The sequence below is a fragment of the Coregonus clupeaformis genome, unplaced genomic scaffold (genome assembly GCF_020615455.1).
Source record: "Coregonus clupeaformis isolate EN_2021a unplaced genomic scaffold, ASM2061545v1 scaf0694, whole genome shotgun sequence".
In the NCBI taxonomy this organism is placed as follows: Eukaryota; Metazoa; Chordata; class Actinopteri; order Salmoniformes; family Salmonidae; genus Coregonus; species Coregonus clupeaformis.
Window position 1 is genome coordinate 53,031 of NW_025534149.1, and position 24,118 is coordinate 77,148.

General features: G+C 44.9%; 3 protein-coding genes across 5 annotated transcripts in view; 2 read left to right on the forward strand and 1 right to left on the reverse strand.

Annotated features, from left to right (window-relative positions):
* Window positions 1-499: 499 nt before the first annotated feature.
* LOC121540727 (DNA-binding protein RFX7) lies at window positions 500-23,640 on the forward strand. Its single transcript, XM_041849777.2, has 11 exons — window positions 500-925; window positions 2,467-2,500; window positions 4,546-4,631; window positions 6,694-6,729; window positions 7,100-7,222; window positions 7,772-7,973; window positions 8,488-8,698; window positions 9,097-9,404; window positions 9,625-9,806; window positions 10,066-11,392; window positions 14,355-23,640. Exons 1-11 carry the CDS (start codon window positions 789-791, stop codon window positions 16,686-16,688), a joined length of 4,980 nt encoding a protein of 1,659 aa, XP_041705711.2. The 5' UTR covers window positions 500-788; the 3' UTR covers window positions 16,689-23,640.
* LOC121540728 (leucine-rich repeat extensin-like protein 3) lies at window positions 16,985-23,966 on the reverse strand. 3 transcript variants are annotated; one of them, XM_041849778.2, is made up of 2 exons: window positions 18,762-23,965; window positions 16,985-18,096 (listed from the first exon to the last, which is right to left on the reverse strand). In XM_041849778.2, exon 1 carries the CDS (start codon window positions 21,638-21,640, stop codon window positions 20,540-20,542), a length of 1,101 nt encoding a protein of 366 aa, XP_041705712.2. In that variant the 5' UTR covers window positions 21,641-23,965; the 3' UTR covers window positions 16,985-18,096; window positions 18,762-20,539. The 3 variants fall into 3 exon arrangements, with proteins under 3 accessions (XP_041705712.2, XP_041705713.2, XP_045072299.1); XM_041849779.2 differs by lacking the exon at window positions 16,985-18,096 and adding an exon at window positions 18,460-18,672 and having other exon boundaries at window positions 18,804-23,965; XM_045216364.1 differs by lacking the exon at window positions 16,985-18,096 and having other exon boundaries at window positions 20,140-21,447; window positions 21,511-23,966.
* Window positions 23,921-24,118, forward strand: part of LOC121540093 (protogenin B-like) — a 53,490-nt gene continuing 53,292 nt past the window's right edge. Inside the window, exon 1 of the mRNA XM_045216363.1 lies at window positions 23,921-23,964. Within this exon, the coding sequence (XP_045072298.1) occupies window positions 23,921-23,964 (44 nt within the window). The remainder of the gene's footprint in view (window positions 23,965-24,118) is intronic.

Below are 24,118 nucleotides of genomic sequence, written 5' to 3' on the forward strand. Positions count from 1 at the left end.
TTCCGAATGCACTGTATGTACTGGCTAGTGTGATACATTATGAATTACACAGAAAATTAATTAGATTTTTTGCATGAATAGCCTGCATTGTTTTTACATTTAGTAAATTATATAATTATATTATGAAAACATTTCGGAAACTGCTTGAGCAGTTTATTGTTCGTAAATTATCGGTCTCAGCTGGAGCTGACTTTGTTCAAATACTGTATTACATTTACATTTTAGTCATTTAGCAGACACTCTTATCCAGAGTGACTTACAGTTAGTGAGTGCATACATTTTTCATACTGGCCCCCCATAGCGTTATTATGTTAGTTACTATTATACTGCTATTACACTGTTGCTATACTCTTATTACACTGTTGTTATTATCAATTTGATATGGAAACATTAATACTGTCTCTGAACTGATGTTGCAGCTTCATTATTTTCCATCAATGTGATTGCGCGTGCGCCTCTACAGCCTGCAAGCAGCATCGCCTTCCGTAGCCTGCAGCAGGCGTGCTCGCTGTTTGCAGCAGTGGCCAGCCCCTCTCTCTGCGAAATAATGCCTTTTGTGTTCCCGCATGCAGTCAAGTAATAGTCTTAACCGTCATGATCTATCGTCGATACAGTAGGTTGACCTAGCTCATACGATCCTCATCATCAAACGGTGGGTACTCCGCTCTGGCGTCATGCATGCACTGCCACAGCCGGGGAAGCAACGCTATATCAAGGTATAAGCAGGATGAGGCCTATTTGTTAGACCCCCGACCAACCCACCTCCCCTCAACGAGAATATCATCGTGATGGCCGATGATGATGAACAGCAACAACCTGGTCAGCTGAAGCCCACCTCGGGATTGGGCTCTCTTCCAACGTTAGTACCGGGACTACAGGGCCCCGAGGCCAATGCGTTGCAGTACAAAATAAAGAATTCAATTTGGTAAGATATATATTAATGCATTCAATGGTCAATGCACACACCACACACTTCACTTGGCTAGTTTATAAATTAGCTACGGTGCTGCACAGCTACAAAATGATGACAGCTCGGGGGCTCGCCTGTATTCTACCTTAACTCGCCCCATTCTCGTTTACGTCTTCGATTCTTTAGCTAATCAATATGTAACTAGCTAATAGATAACTACACTGGTGTGTATTGAAGTAGCTAGCTAGTAGTAGAATATGAATTGGGTTTAGGTTAGGTTAGCTAGCTAGCTAGCTAATATTGGTTGTATGTCCTTGTTGCTGGGGCTGGCTGTGAAATAATTGCTGCTAGCTAGTTAGCCAAGCTTGCTAGACAATTTTCCAGACATATTGAAAAAGCTATCGCTCTAGTTGGCTCTACACAAGCTCTGCAGCCTGCTAGCTACATCATGACAGCTAGCTACATAGTTATAATGATGTATGCGTGGCCATAGGAGGCCCAATGAAACCCGAGTCCAATGCACCGACACTCGTCTATTATCAATAATAGTCATAAGTCTGCAAGTATGATTAGTCAGCTATAGGTCCCTGACACAAATTACCCATAATGTCATTGAATACAGAGTTTGTGTATAACATGTACTGTTCCATATTCTTGGTGATGAGACCTGTCAAAAATAACATTCCTAGACTCTATGCACTGCATTGTGGAGATCTGAAAGGATTTGATATGATATAAATCTACCTTGGCAAGGTGGAATATCCAGCACATTGCACCTATTAGGGATGGACGATATGGTCCAAATATCATATCAAGGTATGTTTCACATTTTTGACGGTATGATGATATTTGATGTTTTTGAATAATAAAAGTTCTACATTTGCTTTATGAGTAGTGCGTGACCCTAGGGTGGCAACAACACGTACATTCTAAGTGATTTAAACGGGACTTTCTCCATTCTGATTGTTTTGTACTGTTCAATTCAACTTCAACCAAAAATAATTTTGTGCATTCTCATCAATTTCTGCATTTCCTCATTCACTCATTTGAGATTTCCACACTGCCACCTAGGGCTGCATGACATGGGGCCAAAATCTATGCCTTATTTCTTAACAAAATGTTGCAATTGCGATTTGGATCAAAACATTTGGGTGAACTGTTGGAAATGTAATGTATATTCTAATTCTATAGTTAGAATATAAATAATAAGGGCCTCCCAGTATGAATTATTTTAATGTTTTTATGTATGCACTGGGGCCTCACCTTTAACAAACCAAACATTCAAATACCGTTATAGAAGGTAAAGTAAAAACCCAAACCGGTCTGTGCATCAATACCGGTGTATCGTAAAATATGGTATACCGCCCAGTCGTAGCACCTATCAAATCCTATCAGATCTACACAGGTGGGTAGGGTTTAGGAAGGCCCTAGGGGAAAAGGGTCAATTTGAGATGCGTACAACATTCTGTTGTGTGAGATTGAGGTCTTTTGAGAACATGTTCTGCTGCTGCCTTGTTCCGCTGTCAATCACTCTGCCTTTCTCTTCCTCATTGTAGCAAATCTGTACAATCAAAAGTGGACAACATATTGGTGAGTAGTTGTTATTAATATGTCGACTTTGATGCAGAGTGAAAAACAAGAGTTTGGCTCAGTTAAAAGGTGCTCATGTACCGGTGTGCACCAATTTAGCAATCATTTTTACTTCCTTGTGGGTTTGTGAAGAATATGGCTCAGAAATACCGGAAATTGCTAGGGCAACGACTGTCTTTCAGTAACACTTTATTTAAAGGCTGCAGGTATAATGATTTATAACTGGGTATAAGCATGTATGAGCCTTCATAGTGTCATAAGGCTTCAGAAGGACTATAAGCTGTCCAGGGTTGGGGTGAATTCCATATAAATTCCAATTCAGAAAGTACACTGAAATTCCAATTCTCTTCAACGCTTTTCAATAAGGACAATTTGGAATTGGAATTTTGTTTACTCTCTGGATTCATTGGAATTGAAATGGAATTGACCCCAAGCCTGAAGGTATCACTGGCTTTAGTAACGATGTAGCTACCTTGTCTGTGTCAACATTGAGAGCATGTCCGAGTGTCTGTCTGTCTGTCTGTCTGTCTGTCTGTCTGTCTGTTCACCCTCAAATCTCTGTCTGATCTGGTGTTGGACTGATAACGTTACGCCATGCAGTCTAAACCTGGGTTGTGTTCATTGTGGCACACCGTAGCATTAAAAAAACGACCTTATAGAGCCCCACAGTGAAGGTGTCATAATACCCATAAAACCTAGCGGTCAAACAGGGAAATGGTTCCAATCGTTTTTCCACCATTCATTTTTCCCATAGCGGATTTTAAAAACACTTAAAATAAGGGCTGTGTTTCATGTAGGCTTACCCTGGTGTGACGTTTTGATAACCATGTAAATCTCTCTCGGACAAGGTGACTTTTATCAATATATTCAGCTCTATTTACTCTCAGATTCGAAAATGCGGCATTTTCGCATCAAAAGTAGACATCATGCAAGACTACAAATCCCTGCAAGCTCTTGCACGTCATCTCTTGCTGACATCTTTGCTAACATGTGTTGTGTCAATTTAAAACTTGCACAGAATTGTCAATTTAAAAAGGAGTTTAGCCAATTTATTCATTACTAAATTTAGCTAACATAGTTTATCCAGACATTCTTACCTTTGCCTCGATTCGGCAGTCTCGTCAAGCTCATCATGGCATTTGTAGTTATTTCTTTTTTTTTTGGGGGGGTAAATACAGGCAAATATATTGATAAAAGTCACCTTGTCCTAGATAAATTTACACTGTTATCAAAACGTCACGCAAGAGTAAGCCTACACGAAACACAGCCCTTATTTTAAGTGTTTCTAATATCCCCTATGGGGAAAAATTAAGGGTGGAATAAATATTGGAACCATTTCTTTGTTTTATGAGTATTATGATTAATAATGTGGTACTCTTATGTCCAGGTACTAGTTCCTCCCTGTTTCAGTCCGTTTTCTTCCTTTTTCTTGCTTATATAATGAACATGACCCTGGTAATAAGCCTAACTCATATAAGGAGGACCCAATTAACATGTATGCTTAGACCTACTTGTGTCAATCATAACAGAATGAAAGCAGACTAGCTAACCTATATTGTTAGAAAAGACAGTGGCGGGCGGCAGCTAGCAGGCAAACGGCACGCTGGTAGTGGTGGAGTCCTTTTTTTTTTTTTTTTTCCGCTGATTGGCTGACAACTCTCACCTCATTCATAAGTGTGGTTTCCCCTAGCAACAAAGAGGCGAATAGAAAAGGAGCTGGGGTGGAGTCTGTTTTTGTAGTGGAAATCAAAGACGTGTTGCCAGTGTGCCCGCTGGCAGCATCTGTATATACAACACGTGTAGCGTTTTGATTATCATAATATCTATGCTACGTTTACATTACATTCGAGTCATTAGGAGGCACTCTTATCCAGAGCGACTTGGCTACAATCAGTACATTCAACCAAAGGCAGGTAACTAACTGGCAGTGGCAGAGAAGCAGGTTGGTTGCCATGGTCACAGCGATACGCCAAGTCTGTCCTATTAAATGCTCATCAAAACATGTTTTGTCTCTCTCTTTTACCTCTCTTTTTGACATTTTACAGCAAGATGTTGAGAAGTTTACAGACATCGAAAAACTCTACCTCTATCTCAAGTTGCCTTCTGGTCCCAACAATGGCAATGATAAAAGGTAACGTATTCTCTTTTTCTCTCATTTAGCTGTATTTGATTTGACTTGACGATTCAAAAGACGTAAAATATTACACCAGGCAACAGATACAGCGCCTTCAGAAAGTATTCATACCCCTTGACTTATTCCACATTTTGTTGTGTTGCAGCTTGAATTCAAAAATGGATTAAATATTTTTAAAAATCGCGCCCACCTACACACAATACCTCATAATGACAAAGTGAAAACCTTTTTTTTTTTATTGAAAATGAAATACAGAAATATCTAATTTCACACCCCCTGAGTCAATACTTTGCAGAAGCAACTTTGGCAGCAATTACAGCTGTGAGTTTTTCTGGGTCAGTCTATATAGCTTTGCACACCTGGATTGTACAATATTTGCACTTTATTCTTAAAAACATTTTTCAAGCTCTGTCAAGTTGGCTGTTGGATCATTGCTAGACAGCCATTTCCAAGTCTCAAAACTGTAACTAGGCCACTCAGGAACATTCAATGTCATCTCGGTAAGCAACTACAGTGTATTTTTGGCCTTGAATTTTAGGTTATTGTCCTGCTGAAAGGTGCATTTTTCTCCCAGACTGAAACAGTGTGCCTGTCTATTCCATGTATTTATAGCCTAAAAACGTCCCTAGTCCTTGCCGATGAAAAGCATACCCATAACATGATGCAGCCACCACCATGCTTGAAAATATGAAGAGTGGTACTCGGTGATGTTTGGGATTTGCCCCAAACCTAACACTTTGTATTCGGTAGATAAAGTTAATTTCTTTGCCAAATTTTTTGCAGTTTTACTTGACATTTACATCATTTAGCAGACGCTCTTATTCACTTTAGTGCCTTATTGCAAACAGGATGCATGTTTTGGAATATTTTTTATTCTGTACAGGCTTCCTTCTTTTCACTATGTCATTTAGGTTATTATTGGGGAGTAACTAAGATGTTGCTGATCCATCCTCAGTTTTCTCCTATCACAGCCATTAAACTCTGTAACTGTTTTAAAGTCACCATTGGCCTCATGGTGAAATCCCTGAGCGGTTTCCTTCCTCTCCGGCAACTGAGTTAGGAAGGACACCTATATCTTTGTAGTGAGTGGATGTATTGATACACCATCCAAAGTGTAATTCATATCTTCACCATCCTCAAAGGGATATTCAATGTCTGCTTTTTACATTTTTACCCATCTACCAATAGATGCCCTTCTTTGCGAGGCATTGGAAAACCTCCCTGGTCTTTGGGGTTGAATCTGTGTTTTCACTGCTCGACTGAAGTACCTTACAGATAATTGTATGTGTGAGGTACAGAGATGAGGTAGTCATTCAAAAATCATGTTATTGCACATAAGAGTCCATGCAACTTATTATGTGACTTGTTAAGCACATTTTTACTCCTGAACTTATTTAGGCTTGGCATAAGAAAGGGGTTGAATACTTATTGGCTTAAGACATTTCAGCTTTTCATTTTTAATTAAATTTATAAGAATGTCTAAAAACATAATTCCACTTTCACATTATGGGGTATTGTGTGTAGGCCAGTGACACATAATCTCAATTTAATCCATTTTAAATTCAGGCTGTAACACAACAAAATGTGGGAAAAAGTCAAGGGGTGTGAATACTTTCTGAAGGCAAAATTGTCGAGGATACATACAGTACACAAAAAAGTATTCTGTATCTCATTGTCCTTTGTAGCCTATATTATTACTGCTGTGCTGATTGTGGTGCACGTGACAGCTTTCGATTTGTCTTAGATTTCATTTTTTGGGTTGCCTGATAATATTGTTTTACCCGGCTGCTTTTTGATCACAAGCAGGATGTATTAGTTTGACTAATATTTCAGTGCATTTGAAAAGAAAGTGTCTACAATTCCTTTGCATCAATATTCACCACTGATGTCTCTGTCTTCTGATCTGACGCTTATGTCCGTTCATATAATCGTTTATTTGTATCATTACGAAGCGATGATACTAGGATAATGATTGATTTGCTATTATACCCAGCTTTCTGTGTCCTTAATTTGTTTCTATATATCACTGTCTACGTACCCATCACCTCAACATCACTAGGACTGAGAATCAGAGAGCCTCCACTCCTGGACTATGGTACTTACTCCTCTACGTTACATACACGCACGCACGCACGCACGCACGCACGCACGCACGCACGCACGCACGCACGCACGCACGCACGCACGCACGCACGCACGCACGCACACACACACACACACACACACACACACACACACACACACACACACACACACACACACACACACACACACACACACACACACACACACACACACACACACACACACACAAAATTCATTGAAAGAAATGGGAAACAAAACCGGAGACTGGCTTTTTACACACTGTCTTGTCTGGTCAAACACATCACAAGAACATATATGAGTTTGAAGAACGTTTCGCCCCCTCTAATTTGTTTGTGTTGTTGTAACTTTAACCGTTTCAGTGACCAGAGCGGCATGTCGTCCAGCCGAACACAGCAGATGTACGCTTTCAACTGGATCCGGAATCACCTAGAGGAGCACCCCGAGACGTCCCTGCCAAAGCAAGAGGTGTACGACGAGTACAAGTGAGTATTGACCTGTACATAGAGTACAAGTGAGTATTGACCTGTACTTAGAGTACAAGTGAGTATTGACCTGTACTTAGGATTGCAAAAGATTCCTGGAGTCAAAAGGCAATAAGCAGGAAAATCCTGAATCCTCCATCCAGGATTTCCTGGAAAACCTGGGAATTTTGGGAAAGTTACGGGAATTTTGCAACCCTACCTGTGTTCTCACACAAAGTGCTTTACAGATACCCAAAGAGCAAGCAGTGCAGGGGCAGAAATACAGTGGCTAGGAATAACATGTATAGTATTGTGATAATACATGTACATATCAGTGGAGGATCCTGAGGGGAGAACGGCTCATAATAATGTCTGGATCGGAGCCAGTGGAATGGCATCAAACACATGGAAACCATTTGTTTGATGTATTTTAATATTTGATACCATTCCACTGATTCCGCTCCAGCCATTACCACGAGCCCGTCCTCCTCAATTAAGGTACCACCAGCCTCCTGTACTACAGATTGTATTGTGATAATACATGTCATGTCTATCGTCAATGTGTTTCAGGAGTTACTGTGACAGTCTTGCTTATCACCCACTGAGTGCTGCAGACTTCGGAAAGATCATGAAGAATGTCTTTCCCAACATGAAGGCTCGCCGCCTGGGCATGAGAGGCAAATCTAAATACTGTTACAGTGGACTGAGGAAGAAAGCTTTTGTTCACATGCCTTCTCTGCCCAACCTGGACTTACAAAAGTCAGGCGACGGGGTAAGTTTACATGATGGCTTTTTAGCCAGGAAGTGGCTATAATCATTTCAGAGCAAGTACATGTAGATTGTAGGGTTGGGGTCAGTTCCATTTCAATTCAGGAAGTAAATTGATATTCCAATTCCAAATCTCATTGAAAATTAGAATTGGAATTTCAGTTTAGATCTAAATTGAAATGGAATTTACCCTAGTAGATCCACCCAAACTCCAGGCAGGATATCAGATCTGAAGACCTCTTCCCCTAACTCCAGGCAGGATATCAGATCTGAATGACCTCTTCCCCTAACTCCAGACAGGATATCAGATCTGAGTGACCTCTTCCCTAACTTCACACAGGATATCAGATCTGAATGACCTCTTCCCCTAACTCCAGACAGGATATCAGATCTGAAAGACCTCTTCCCTAACTCTAGACAGGATATCAGATCTGAGTGACCTCTTCCCTAACTTCAGACAGGATATCAGATCTGAACGACCTCTTCCCTACTGACCCTCTTCCCTCATCTCCCCCCAGTGTGAGTTAATGGAGCCGTCGTCGGGCCAGTCTCCCAGTGCAGAGGATGAGATGCGCTCAGCGGCCTGTGGCTTGGTGTGTGAGTGGGCTCAGAAGGTCCTCAGCAGACAGTTTGATGCCGTGGAGGACCTGGCTCGCTTCCTGCTCAACAGTCACTACATAGGAACCAAGTCCATGGCTGCCCTCACCGTCATGACTGGGGCTCCCACAGGTAGGCATGGCTAATGGGGATGGTGGTAGGAAGGGTATTGGGTGGGTGCGTGTTGATGACAACTGTCAACAGGGGGATCAACTGTCAACAGGGGGTGCAACTGTCAACAGGGGGCTCAACTGTCAACACAGGGCTCCGCTGTCAACAGGGGGCTCAACTGTCAACAGGGGGCTCAACTGTCAACAGGGGGCTCAACTGTCAACAGGGGGCTCAACTGTCAACAGGGGGCTCAACTGTCAACAGGGGGCTCAACTCTAGTTGAAGATGTAATGGTTTGGGTGCCGGAGTCAAACGCTAGTTCTGCAGATTCAACAACTTTTTAAACAATTCTCAGGTGTGTTGACTTTAAAAAGTATCTGTTACTAAGAATCTATTTTCTCATCTGTATGTCTCACCAGGTCTGAAGACGCCCACGCCAACCTCTGCGTTCGTGGCCACGTCCGAGGCCTCGTCCTTCCAGCCGCAGGTGAAGACGCTGGCCTCTCCCTCGGTGGACGCCAAGCAGCAGCTCCAGAGGAAGATCCAGAAGAAGCAGCAGGATCAGAAGCTCCAGTCCCCCCTGCCTGGAGAGGCCCAGGGACAGAACCAGGCCAGGAGGGCCGAGGCCAGCACCCCAGGGCCAGCTATCCCCTGTGGAAGTCCTGCTCTGCTCTCACCACAACCTACCATTGGTATAGTGGTGGCAGCTGTCTCCAGCCCCATCACGGTAAGAAGGGGTTAATAACTTCTTCTCTAGTTTTACACACCGATGTATGCACACACACACAGAGATCAGACAAGATTGATAATGGTTCTACACTAAGTAGTCTAAAAATACACAGAAATAAACCAGACAAGTGTTTTTCCAAGAAGTGTTTTGGGTTGTTAATGCTAATAGCCATAATTCCTGATCTAACATGTTCCACCGTGTCTGTTTTCCCCGGCAGGTCCAGAGGAGCAGACAGCTGATGGCCTCCCCGAGCCCGGTGGGATCCACCGAGGGGAAGGTCCTGCCAACGGTCAACTTCCAGGTGGTCACCCACACCCAGTCGCTGACCCATAGGCAGTCCCCAAAGACGCCCCAAAACATCTCAGCCAGCCCCGTGGGCGACCGCCTGGCCAGGCACAGGTAACAACCATAATAAGGAAGTGTATACTCCACCCTCAGAACCAAAACCTAAGGTTAGGCATAGGGGTCAAATGAAGTATGGTTAGGGTTAAGGTTCAGGAACATGGGTTAAGTTGGGTATAGTTTCAGTGGGTTTAAGGTAAGTGTTAGTGTAATGCGTTAATGTTCTGCTGGTTAAATAGACACTGTCTAATAAACATTAATACACACTATAAAGCTGTAGTTTGTGTTAATCTACTTCCATCTCCTGGACCCACAGGTACCCCCAGATCCTCCCCAAGCCCTCAGCCACAGGGGCCATCACCCTGCGTTCGCCCCCCACCCTGCTCATCACCAACAGCCCCATCAAGACCCACCACGTTGTCAAGATGACCACCATCTCCCTGGCCCCTAGCAACACTATCAGTACCAGCAGTAACAGTATGGTCCTCAGGCCAGCTTCAGCCTCGGCCGGGGTGGGAACCACCACCACCACCACCTTTACCACCATCGCTGCCCTAGAGGCGGTTCAGCAACAGGGACAGAGCCAGGGAGGCCCCCCAGCCCCAGCCACACCCCAGTCCCCTGCAGTATGGCCTGGTGCCCCAGCCTCCACCCCTACTCCCACAGTGGCCCCCGAAGTCATCATCACTGACAATAACCTGGGCTCTAACTGTGATAAACAGAGCCCCATACAGCAGCCCCCCGGTGGGGCCAAGGGTCCAGAGAGGGCCACCAAGTACCGGGCGGCCAGTGAACCCTCGCTCCTGGTCAAATGCTCTCCAGGACCTGACAGAGTGACCACCAGTGCAGCGATCAAGGGGGCGGGGTCTCAGCAGGACAGCAATAACAGCAGCATCGCCACCACCTGTCACCAAGAAAGTACTTTGTATCTGACTGTTGCTCCCTCGGCCAATCAGAACGCTCCTAGTGTCAGCGGAATGTCCTCCTCGTCGGCTGTTACCTTATTGTCGCCTAATGACTCCTCGTCCTGCCCGTCAGGGGTCAAGAGCCCCAGGAAGCGAACCGGCCCCGGGCTGGATTCCTCCCACGTCATCCCTGTGAAGCGCGTCTTCATCTCCCAGCAGCCTTTGAGTGTGACCTTTGACCCCAAACCATGGGTCAGCGCTGCCGTCAAGAGGGTCCCAGCTAGACCTGGCACCCCTGCCAGACCTGAGAGCGCCCCCTGTCGAGTGACGGTGAAACAACACCTAGTGCCCACGCAGATCCTGGCGCTGTCCGACTCGCCCGTCACAAACACAGAGATCTCCTCCCTTTCCTCCTCTCAGACTGTTGTCAGTGTGAAGCCCCAGGTCTCCTCGTTGCTGGTAGTGAAACGCGAAGATCCGTCCTCTCTAGGACTAACACTAAGCACTGTCAGCAGTCACACCAGCAGCACTGCAGCCCCTGGTAGCACCACCACCACCACCACAGTGTCTGAGCAGCAGCAGCAGCACTCTGAGACCTCTGTCTCTGTGATGGCAGTAGGCGCACAGCAACACTCTGAGGCCTCTGTCTCTGTGATGGGGGACATGAAGAGCACAATGTGGGAGGAGTCAGCTGCAGGGCATCTGGAGGAGCTGCAGAAACAGGCCTTCAGTCAGAATGTGAGTCTCTATCTGTGTTAGAATATCCATACTGTATACTACATACTATAAGTTCATTTTAGTATAATGTAAACGAACGGTATCTTTTCAGTTGAGCATACTAGTGCTTAGCCTGTCTACCGGAAGTTGATGTTGTTGCTATGCAACTTCTTGCTAGCTTGTTAGCATAACAAATTAATAGCTAGACATCTTATGACTTCATTAACAATGTCCATTAAGAACGCACAACGACTATAACACTTAGCTAATAATTACTTGAATAATCAAGTCAATAGGTTGCATTGGGTCAGTTAACAGGCATTCGTAAATTCAGCGCAGAATAACTGATGAATTTACAAACGCTCAACAGCGGTTGAATATGGCCCGGTGTCAGTAAATGTCGGCAAAAAAGCGTTATTAAATTGTTGCCAGCAGCACAGTTACAGTCACCAAACGCTCTGGATAACATGAAAACAGCCTAACCAGCTCTGCTAGGGCGAGTAAAATGGTCAGAGTGAGGTGTTTCTCTCATGTGTGTCTGGAAGTAGCTAGCATGTTAGCCAGTTAGCTTGGGTGCTTGACTGCGGTTGTGTTGTCAGAACGCTCGGATCAACCCTACTGACAACGCTCTGAATTTACGAACACACCCTTAGTAGCCAACTGACGTTAGATAGCTAGCTAACATAACGGTATGTACCGCTGTAGTGATATGCTATGCGGTTCGTAAGGATAGCTTTGCTAACAAATTGTCAGCCAACGTAACTTATTTAAAAAGTCATTACTTTATTACATTTCTTAACATTTGTCATAATTAGTTAAAGCGATGAATTTGTATCCGCTCTCGTCGGACTTCGGCTGCATATTTTCCGCCATTTTCTTCAAATCTGAAAACGTTGTGAGGCGACGCCCATTTTATGAAGAATTGCATTATGGGCCCTAAAAGAACTGAAATAGTTTCCACTGCTTGAATACTTCGTATTTTGGTGAACGTAGTACGACATCCGGGAATTTTTGGCATACTAACTATACACATACAGTGAGGGAAAAAAGTATTTGATCCCCTGCTGATTTTGTACGTTTGCCCACTGACAAATAAATGATTTGTGTATAATTTTAATGGTAGGTTTATTTGAACAGTGAGAGACAGAATAACAACAACAAAATCCAGAAAAACGCATGTCAAAAATGTTATAAATTGATTTGCATTTTAATGAGGGAAATAAGTATTTGACCCCTCTGCAAAACATGACTTAGTACTTGACCCCCTCTCAATCAGAAAGATTTCTGGCTCCCAGGTGTCTTTTATAAAGGTAACGAGCTGAGATTAGGAGCACACTCTTAAAGGGAGTGCTCCTAATCTCAGTTTGTTACCTGTATAAATGACACCTGTCCACAGAAGCAATCAATGAATCAGATTCCAAACTCTCCACCATGGCCAAGACCAAAGAGCTCTCCAAGGATGTCAGGGAACAGATTGTAGACCTACACAAGGCTGGAATAGGCTACAAGACCATCGCCAAGCAGCTTGGTGAGAAGGTGACAACAGTTGGTGCGATTATTCGCAAATGGAAGAAACACAAAAGAACTGTCAATCTCCCTCGGCCTGGGGCTCCATGCAAGATCTCACCTCGTGGAGTTGCAATGATCATGAGAACGGTGAGGAATCAGCCCAGAACTACATGGGAGGATCTTGTCAATGATCTCAAGGCAGTTGGGACCATAGTCACCAAGAAAACAATTGGTAACACACTACGCCATGAAGGACTGAAATCCTGCAGCGCCCGCAAGGTCCCCCTGCTCAAGAAAGCATATATACAGGCCCGTCTGAAGTTTGCCAATGAACATCTGAATGATTCAGAGGAGAACTGGGTCAAAGTGTTGTGGTCAGATGAGACCAAAATCGAGCTCTTTGGCATCAACTCAACTCGTCGTGTTTGGAAGAGGAGGAATGCTGCCTATGACCCCAAGAACACCATCCCCACCGTCAAACATGGAGGTGGAAACATTATGCTTTGGTTGTGTTTTTCTGCTAAGGGGACAGGACAACTTCACCGCATCAAAGGGACGATGGACGGGGCCATGTACCGTCAAATCTTGGGTGAGAACCTCAGCCAGGGCATTGAAAATGGGTCGTGGATGGGTATTCCAGCATGACAATGACCCAAAACACACGGCCAAGGCAACAAAGGAGTGGCTCAAGAAGAAGCACATTAAGGGCCTGGAGTGGCCTAGCCAGTCTCCAGACCTTAATACCATAGAAAATCTGTGGAGGGAGCTGAAGGTTCGAGTTGCCAAACGTCAGCCTCGAAACCTTAATGACTTGGAGAAGATCTGCAAAGAGGAGTGGGACAAAATCCCTCCTGAGATGTGTACAAACCTGGTGGCCAACTACAAGAAACGTCTGACCTCTGTGATTGCCAACAAGGGTTTTGCCACCAAGTACTAAGTCATGTTTTGCAGAGGGGTCAAATACTTATTTCCCTCATTAAAATGCAAATCAATTTATAACATTTGTGACATGCGTTTTTCTGGATTTTGTTGTTGTTATTCTGTCTCTCACTGTTCAAATAAACCTACCATTAAAATTATAGACTGATCAGATCTTTGTCAGTGGGCAAACGTACAAAATCAGCAGGGGATCAAATACTTTTTTTCCCTCACTGTACTATGACCAATAAGCATACTACATACTCAATTTCTGTCACAAATAGTATGGTTAGTGAGGTTAGTATGAGTATTCGAACACAGCTTATATGTATGTCCCTCTATGTCTATGTATAATGCATTGCATCAGGCTAACTGTTTTTAATTAGTAGAGTTTCGAAAAGTTGTTAAAGTGTCATTCCACAATATTATAACACCAGAGACCTTACTGATTAAAATGCAATGTAACGTTTTTAATCATCCTTGTATGGTGATGCCAATGAAACATTGTCCTCCTCTGATGGTCAATAAAGTTATATTCCATTATTGTCTATTCTAGATACCAGCAGACCGCAACAAGCAGCAGGCCCTGGGCTCCACCATGGACCAACACCAACTCCCCAACATCATGTCCAAGACCTCAGACTCCTCTGCCCAGTTAACAGGCCTTCACCAGGAGATGGTGGACTTTGCCTCCTCAGCCTCCCAGCACGGTTCCACCATGGACTACTTCTCCTTTAACGATGATGATATGACCCAGGACAGCATAGTAGAGGAACTGGTTCAGATGGAAGAACAGATGAAACTGAAGGGCCTGCAGCCACTGTTCAGTAGCTGTGTGGATAATATCTCTCTCCAGGGCCAGCCTGGGGGCCCCCAGGGGCCCATCATCAACACCCACCACCAGGGGGGTAACTCCTCTTTCTACCAGTCTGCTCATAGCAGCATTACCCCCGTCCAGACCCCCACCCCGACCCCCACCCCGACTCCAACCCCCACGGAGATGACTCTCGGTGGGCACGGGCTGACCAGAGGGAGCCCCTGCTGCCATCACAGCATGGCCCCTATCACGCCCGTGGAGGGGCCTCTAGGAGGCCGACACACCCCTATAAGCGCTCTGTCCAACTGTTCTAGTAGCATACCGCCTAGCCCTGTGGAGTGCAGGAACCCGTTTGCCTTCACCCCCATCAACTCCAGCATGGCAGGGGGTTACCACGATGCCTCCGTGGTGTCTGTCTCCTCCAGCCCCGTCAAGCCCATGCAGAGGCCCATGGCCACTCACCCAGACAAGGCTAAACTGGAGTGGATCAACAACCGCTACAACAGTAGTGGAACTGGAGCAACTGGAGGAGTCGGAGCAGGGCCAGGGTCTGGGTTATCCATCTCTAACCACAGCCTTGGTGGACTCCTGCCCAGCTACCAGGATCTAGTGGACGACCACTTCCGTAAGCCGCACGCCTTCGCTGTTCCGGGCCACAGTGGCCAGTCTTTCCAGGCCCAGTCCAGACAGCAGGACGGCGGACACTTCGCTCCCATCTCCCCGGTGCAACAGCAGATGACCAACGTGTTGACCACGCCCACCAACACGCCAACCAAACAGGATGAGAGCTTTGCTGTGCCCGCCCCTTTGGACAACAAGGGCGGAGCCTCATCGTCAGGGGGTGGGACGTTCCGTTGCCGTAGCGTGAGCCCCGCCGTGCGCCAGAGGACCTTCAGCGGTACCGGCACAACCCCCGGCACTAGCACAACCACTCGATTGGTCGTCTCCCCTTTCAGCTCCCCCATGACCTCCTCCGAGATACTCAGCTTCCTGTCCAACAGCCAATCGGTGGGTAGTAACCTCCACAGCATGGCCCAGCGCAGCCAATCGGTGCCCTTAAACATCATGATGCAGAGCGTTGTGGAGATGGAGCTGCTTCCTGTAGAGATGCAGGTCATCCAGGGACAGAACCAGAGTAATGCCACTAAGATCACCAACGTCCTCCTGAGTAAGATGGACTCTGGCGTGGATGACACAGTCAGGGGCCTGGGCATCAACAACTTTCACTCCAACTACACCGCCCGCATGAACCTCACCCAGATGCTGGAGACCCAGTCTCAGAGCCAGGCCACCCAAGGGAGCTTCACAACCGGAGGGGGAGGAGGTAACACCCGCCAGTCCCACCCTCAGCTGCAGACCATCAGCTCCAGCCCTGCCTCCTTCGAGCTCCAGCGGCATGGGAGCTACCTCACCAGCGCTGGAGGAGGCGGGGGGGGGATGAGCTTCTCCTCTGGAGACAACCAAGCACAATCAGGTCCTGGCGAGGACGTGGACCTGGAGCTCCAGCAGATCCAGGACCTCCAAGAGCTTCAGGAAGACTCGGGACAGCTCCAGGCCCAGACCCAGCTCCAATCCCAGGCTAGGCTGCTCCAGAGTCCCCATCCCCAGCTCCAGGCCGGGCTCCAGCTTCTCCGGCCCCAGTCCCAGGTACTCCTCCAGCCCACCATCACCCAGCAGCAGGAGGATGAGGCTCAGCAACAGCTGGACTTCAACAACACTGTTAAAGACCTGTTAGGTGACGACGGCCTCAACGTCGACGCTGAAGGCCTCAACCCCAGCTCTCAACTGGTCGGTCAGGTGGCGTCAGAGCTTAACGCCGCCGTGGCGTCCGACTTCACCAACGACATCAGGTTGACCGCCGACCTCTCCAATAGCATCACTGACCTGAACACGCTGGACGCCAACCTCCTGTTCAATCCGTCCAGTCAGCAGCAAGAACAGTACGAAGACGCCACACTGGAAGAGCTGAAGAACGACCCTCTGTTTCAGCAGATATGTAGTGATACTGTGAACGCCTCTTTCGACTGGCTGGAGAGCAAAGACCAGCCTGCTACTGTAGAGATGTTGGGCTAATGTTGTTATTGGATGCATCCAGAATGGATGCCTATTCCCTATATAGTGCACTACTTTTGATCAGGGTCCATAGGGTCGACCTATAGAGGGCCCGGTCAAAAGAAATGCACTATATAGGGAATAGGGTGCCAATTCAGATGCAAATGATCTTTTTAAATAAGTATTTATGATTTCTGTTTTTGTTTGTTGTCTTTTGTTTTGAACTGTGAGTAATGTGTATGTATCTTGTTTTTTTATTACTGTTTGTCAGGAAAAAAACTTCTGGACTCTTGGCCATTTGTCCAGTGAAAGGTGCCAGCCTAAACACTCCCACTGACACGCTGCTTTATAGCACTGTTAGCCTAACCTGTCCTACTGACACACTGCTTTATAGCACTGTTAGCCTAACCTGTCCTACTGACACGCTGCTTTATAGCACTGTTAGCCTAACCTGTCCTACTGACACGCTGCTTTATAGCACTGTTAGCCTAACCTGTCCTACTGACACGCTGCTTTATAGCACTGTTAGCCTAACCTGTCCTACTGACACGCTGCTTTATAGCACTGTTAGCCTGTCCTACTGACACACTGCTTTATAGCACTGTTAGCCTAACCTGTCCTACTGACACACTGCTTTATAGCACTGTTAGCCTAACCTGTCCTACTGACACGCTGCTTTATAGCACTGTTAGCCTAACCTGTCCTACTGACACACTGCTTTATAGCACTGTTAGCCTAACCTGTCCTACTGACACGCTGCTTTATAGCACTGTTAGCCTAACCTGTCCTACTGACACGCTGCTTTATAGCACTGTTAGCCTGTCCTACTGACACGCTGCTTTATAGCACTGTTAGCCTAACCTGTCCTACTGACACGCTGCTTTATAGCACTGTTAGCCTAACCTGTCCTACTGACACGCTGCTTTATAGCACTGTTAGCCTAACCTGTCCTACTGACACGCTGCTTTATAGCACTGTTAGCCTGTCCTACTGACACGCTGCTTTATAGCACTGTTAGCCTAACCTGTCCTACTGACACGCTGCTTTATAGCACTGTTAGCCTAACCTGTCCTACTGACACGCTGCTTTATAGCACTGTTAGCCTGTCCTACTGACACGCTGCTTTATAGCACTGTTAGCCTAACCTGTCCTACTGACACGCTGCTTTATAGCACTGTTAGCCTAACCTGTCCTACTGACACGCTGCTTTATAGCACTGTTAGCCTGTCCTACTGACACACTGCTTTATAGCACTGTTAGCCTAACCTGTCCTACTGACACACTGCTTTATAGCACTGTTAGCCTAACCTGTCCTACTGACACGCTGCTTTATAGCACTGTTAGCCTAACCTGTCCTACTGACACGCTGCTTTATAGCACTGTTAGCCTGTCCTACTGACACGCTGCTTTATAGCACTGTTAGCCTAACCTGTCCTACTGATACGCTGCTTTATAGCACTGTTAGCCTGTCCTACTGACACGCTGCTTTATAGCACTGTTAGCCTAACCTGTCCTACTGACACGCTGCTTTATAGCACTGTTAGCCTAACCTGTCCTACTGACAAGCTGCTTTATAGCACTGTTAGCCTAACCTGTCCTACTGACAAGCTGCTTTATAGCACTGTTAGCCTAACCTGTCCTACTGACACGCTGCTTTATAGCACTGTTAGCCTAACCTGTCCTACTGACACGCTGCTTTATAGCACTGTTAGCTAACCTGTCCTACTGACACACTGCTTTATAGCACTGTTAGCTAACCTGTCCTACTGACACGCTGCTTTATAGCACTGTTAGCCTAACCTGTCCTACTGACACGCTGCTTTATAGCACTGTTAGCCTAACCTGTCCTACTGACAAGCTGCTTTATAGCACTGTTAGCCTAACCTGTCCTACTGACAAGCTGCTTTATAGCACTGTTAGCCTAACCTGTCCTACTGACACGCTGCTTTATAGCACTGTTAGCCTAACCTGTCCTACTGACACGCTGCTTTATAGCACTGTTAGCCTAACCTGTCCTACTGACAAGCTGCTTTATAGCACTGTTAGCCTAACCTGTCCTACTGACAAGCTGCTTTATAGCACTGTTAGCCTAACCTGTCCTACTGACACGCTGCTTTATAGCACTGTTAGCCTAACCTGTCCTACTGACACGCTGCTTTATAGCACTGTTAGCTAACCTGTCCTACTGACACACTGCTTTATAGCACTGTTAGCTAACCTGTCCTACTGACACGCTGCTTTATAGCACTGTTATTGTTGTTATCTGAATCACAGTACCACTTCATTTCACCTTCCAATGAAATCAAAAATGAGTGCATTTCAAGTATTAGAAGGGATTTTAAAGTATGCCGTGAGACATGGGCTTATTCCCTACATAGTGCACTGCTTTTGACCAGGGCCCGCTGAGGCATTTCGGTGGCAGACTTGTTGTAAGGGATAGATTTCCCAAGGTATGATGAACACCACAAAGTTAAACCATATCTTCCATTTTATGTCTACTCATTCAACAATGCAATATGTTCAGAAATCACCTAATACATAGGAATTCTGGCACAAAAACACACAATCACACACACAATCACACACACACAATCACACAAACACACAAATGAACTTCACCAAAAATGTTTGCTGTAGGATGTTGTATCCTGTTTTAGAAGAATGCGTTTCAAAAGTGAATCCAAACAGAAAAATACAATATTGGAATCAGTAGGCAACTTAATGACATTACATTTTAGCAGTACATTTGCCTGCCATATCCGAATACTAAATGGGTAGCAACCATCTGGGAGCTACCAGGTGCTGAATTTAAGACATTATCTTCATCATACATTATCATTATACCAAATCAATGGTACTGGTTCATATCTGAACAGCGTTATCCCACAGTGAAATCTTACATTTCAAAGCCTGTGCTACTTTTGTACCGTTCAATACGTGGTAACGGGAGGACGATGGGGTGATTCGCTAGTACTGGTATTCTATCTGGGGAAGAAACAATATGACACTCCTAGGAAGGGAAGCAACGACAAACTTGGCTGCCTTATTTCCAAAGTCCAAGACCTTACGCCATCTTTACAGACTGACTGTGGATAATAGTATAGTAGTACATGGAATCTGCACATTCTAGAAGCGATTCTAGAACCAAACAGATTCTGGATCTAGAACCATCCAGAGCTTCACCATTCACCATCAAGGCAGCTGTATAAACTCTGATAATGTTTTCAATACTATTTCTTATGGTTCTTTTTTTATTTGCAGTGTCACTTAATGCATCCATGCTGTATAAAATAAACCACACTGTGTGTGCCCTTACTTAGTATCAGTTGTAGATGGAGAAAAATGTCAAGACAGGCGGACACACGTTTCAGTGGCCAGAGTGTCACTCACAGGCTTGAAAAATATTTATGTGTCCCAAATAGCACCTTATTCCCTAGTTAGTGTACTACTTTTCATCAGGGCCCTGGTCAAAAGTAGTGCACTATACAGTGAATAGGGTGCCATCTGGGACTCACCCTATATAAAGGATATGGAGATGGCTAAATGTGTCATTGAAGGCAACAGAGGCTGCAAAGATATTTGCATAGATTTGGTTTGTGGAGTTTGATGATGTCAACTTAAGATCTAGATACAAACGAATCGTGAATCGTCTTTCAGAAAGCCCAGCCTTATTTCCATACCAAAGAACGGCAGTAATTTTACGTTAGAAGTGATAATATCGTAAGAGGTTGCTATACGTGGGATTTATAATCATCCATGCACTCCTAGAGACCATGTTATCAGTGAAGAGAAACACATATAACTTGGTGCGCATCCCCAAAATGGTACTCTACGTAGCACACTGATTTTGACCAGGACACATAGGACCCTGGTCAAAAGTAGTGCACTATATAGAGAATATGGTGCCGTTTTGGAACGCGCCGTATAACTGTAAGGAGTTTTGTTGCGTTTTGGGGGGAGAAACAAAAAGATGAGAAGCTTTGAAAATCTGTGTACAGCATGTCGATGTCTGGTGGAGGAGGTCCTTGTTGTTGCCTAGGCAACACTGGGCCAGACAGCGGCATGTAGATGTCTGGTGGAGGAGGTCCTTGTTGTTGCCTAGGCAACACTGGGCCAGACAGCAGCATGTAGATGTCTGGTGGAGGAGGTCCTTGTTGTTGCCTAGGCAACACTGGGCCAGACAGCAGCATGTCGATGTCTGGTGGAGGAGGTCCTTGTTGTTGCCTAGGCAACACTGGGCCAGACAGCAGCATGTAGATGTCTGGTGGAGGAGGTCCTTGTTGTTGCCTAGGCAACACTGGGCCAGACAGCAGCATGTAGATGTCTGGTGGAGGAGGTCCTTGTTGTTGCCTAGGCAACACTGGGCCAGACAGCAGCATGTAGATGTCTGGTGGAGGAGGTCCTTGTTGTTGCCTAGGCAACACTGGGCCAGACAGCAGCATGTATATGTCTGGTGGAGGAGGTCCTTGTTGTTGCCTAGGCAACACTGGGCCAGACAGCGGCATGTAGATGTCTGGTGGAGGAGGTCCTTGTTGTTGCCTAGGCAACACTGGGCCAGACAGCGGCATGTAGATGTCTGGTGGAGGAGGTCCTTGTTGTTGCCTAGGCAACACTGGGCCAGACAGCGGCATGTAGATGTCTGGTGGAGGAGGTCCTTGTTGTTGCCTAGGCAACACTGGGCCAGACAGCAGCATGTAGATGTCTGGTGGAGGAGGTCCTTGTTGTTGCCTAGGCAACACTGGGCCAGACAGCAGCATGTAGATGTCTGGTGGAGGAGGTCCTTGTTGTTGCCTAGGCAACACTGGGCCAGACAGCAGCATGTAGATGTCTGGTGGAGGAGGTCCTTGTTGTTGCCTAGGCAACACTGGGCCAGACAGCATGTTGTTGGATCCATCACTGCTAGCCAGCCAGCTATGTGATAATACTAGGATGCTTGCTTGAATTTTGGCAATTGTTATTGTTGTAAAAGTCATAGTCAAATTAAAGCTCTGTTCATTTGTAAATAGGATAGATATGTAGAATTGTAATGTATCAAGAAGACTGCTATATTATGGCCATAATTCTAGCTAAGTAAGTCTATGTGCCATTAAAGAATGGAAAAAAAAAAGCTAAACAAAATGTATAATAGTCAAGATAATAGAGACTGTGTGTTGTGTGTTGCATTTCTGGCTCCTCGATGTATTTGTAAAAGTAATGCTGTCCGTTTGGTCTCTGGTTTGCTGATGTATTTGACTTTCCTTTCAAAGATAATTATAATAATAATAGGGCTCTGATGTGTGCTTTGAGCGAGAACAATAGCATGGTTTATTGATAAGAAAATAGAAAAAAAGAGTTGTGATATGATATATTAGCTGGTTGCATACCTTTCTGTGTGACATCATCGATTCTATAGACATTGTGCTCAGAACCTTTCAGCAGACAGACACTGGAAAGACATGTCAAAGGAGGTTCATGTTTTCAACCAACAAACTTTGGAGGTTCACTTTTATTGCACTAAATTTCTATGATATGAAACATGGCTTTGTCACAAACCTTATAATGGACAAATGTAACGATGGAATGATGAATGAAGGGCCAAAAAAATATCTAAGAAAGAAAGGAAAAAAGAAAAGAATTCTCATGTAGAAAATGACTACTATAATTGTCATGTAGCAAAAAAAACTGTGCATTAATAATAATAATAATAATAATAATCTCAGTGAGATTGACTCATTCTCATACACGAGAATATAATCTAAGCTTTGAGGAAAAATTACATGTTTAAAATGATGAAAAACCTTTTGAAAACCTACATGTTTCATTATGTTGATAAATGATTGTATTACGTAGGCGTGCATGTGTTCATGATTTCTATTGTACTACTTTGTATTCTTATGTGCCTCCCAAATGGCACCCTAATCCCTATATAGGGCACTACTTTTGACCTGGTCAGAACTGTAGTAGTGCACTATATAAGAATAGGGTGCCATTTGGGATGCACACTTATTAAGGTAACAACTGTCTGCTATGGTAAGGGAGGGTGCTGTTTAACCGACTGGCAGTGCTACTGTAGTTACTTAATTACAGTGAGTTGGGTGGATTCTGTGTACCTGACTGGCAGTGCTACTGTAGTTACTTAATTACAGTGAGTTGGGTGGATTCTGTGTACCCGACTGGCAGTGCTACTGTAGTTACTTAATTACAGTGAGTTGGGTGGGTTCTGTGTACCTGACTGGCAGTGCTACTGTAGTTACTTAATTACAGTGAGTTGGGTGGATTCTGTGTACCCGACTGGCAGTGCTACTGTAGTTACTTAATTACAGTGAGTTGGGTGGGTTCTGTGTACCTGACTGGCAGTGCTACTGTAGTTACTTAATTACAGTGAGTTGGGTGGGTTCTGTGTACCTGACTGGCAGTGCTACTGTAGTTACTTAATTACAGTAAGTTACATTATTTTACATTGTGGGCTGTTTACTTAATATAAATTAATATTGTTCTGTATGTATGGAGCTATGTTTCGTTAATGATTGACTTATGTTTTTATTTTTTACATACTTTTTTAAATTTAGCATTTGTAAAGAAATATGTTGTTTAAAAAATCTAGATTTTTGGCATTCTACTATATGGCACTGATATTTGAATTCAATCTTTAAATGAAGGAAAATGAACCTCCATCTTAAGATGTACAGGAGTTCCAACTGTAGAATTAGAATGAATTCTAATGATTCTATGGTTCCATCTGCAGTGACTCTGTACGTTGTGAGTTCTGACTGACACTGAGCCAGTACCAACTCAGTTCATCTATCCTATCCATTTCTACCAGTAGAAGAATCTCCCTCCCTCTGTTGTTGTCTGGTGTACTGTGTCATATGTACAGTAGCTTGTTGATATGGCAAAACAAAGCATTCATGTTTCTTTTTTTTCAATGGAAAGTACTCACTGGTGAGATTTTTAAAGTGGTTTTAAAAGCCAATAAACTTTATAAAGAATCTTGGATCTTTATCGTGTTTGCTTCCTTTTGAAATGGTAAAGTTGATGTACACAGATCCACAGTATTCTATTTCAAACGCATAGATATAGTACTGATGAAAGACTTCTACAGTGCCAACGCTATTGATGACTGCATACTGAGGATGTCCTCTGTGCCCCCTATGATGATGACCAGAAACTGTCAGAACTACCTTTTTCTCTTTTCTCTTTTGTCCAAAGCTTTAAACATTTCTCCCTCCTACTTTATAGATCTTTTATCCGATTGTTCTTTTTCCATTGACAATATGGCAGAGCTGGGGGTCAACCTCAAGCCCCCAACGCCAAAAAGGTTAGAGGTCACCTCAGCCCATCGAATGGGAGGGGGGGGTCCCCTATACTCCACCCACACTGCCTCTTGACCAATCAGAACGGAGTCTGTTGGTCTTGTCTCTCCGTTCCCAGGCCCTCCACCATGTTCATAACATGTTAACGACCTTTACTCC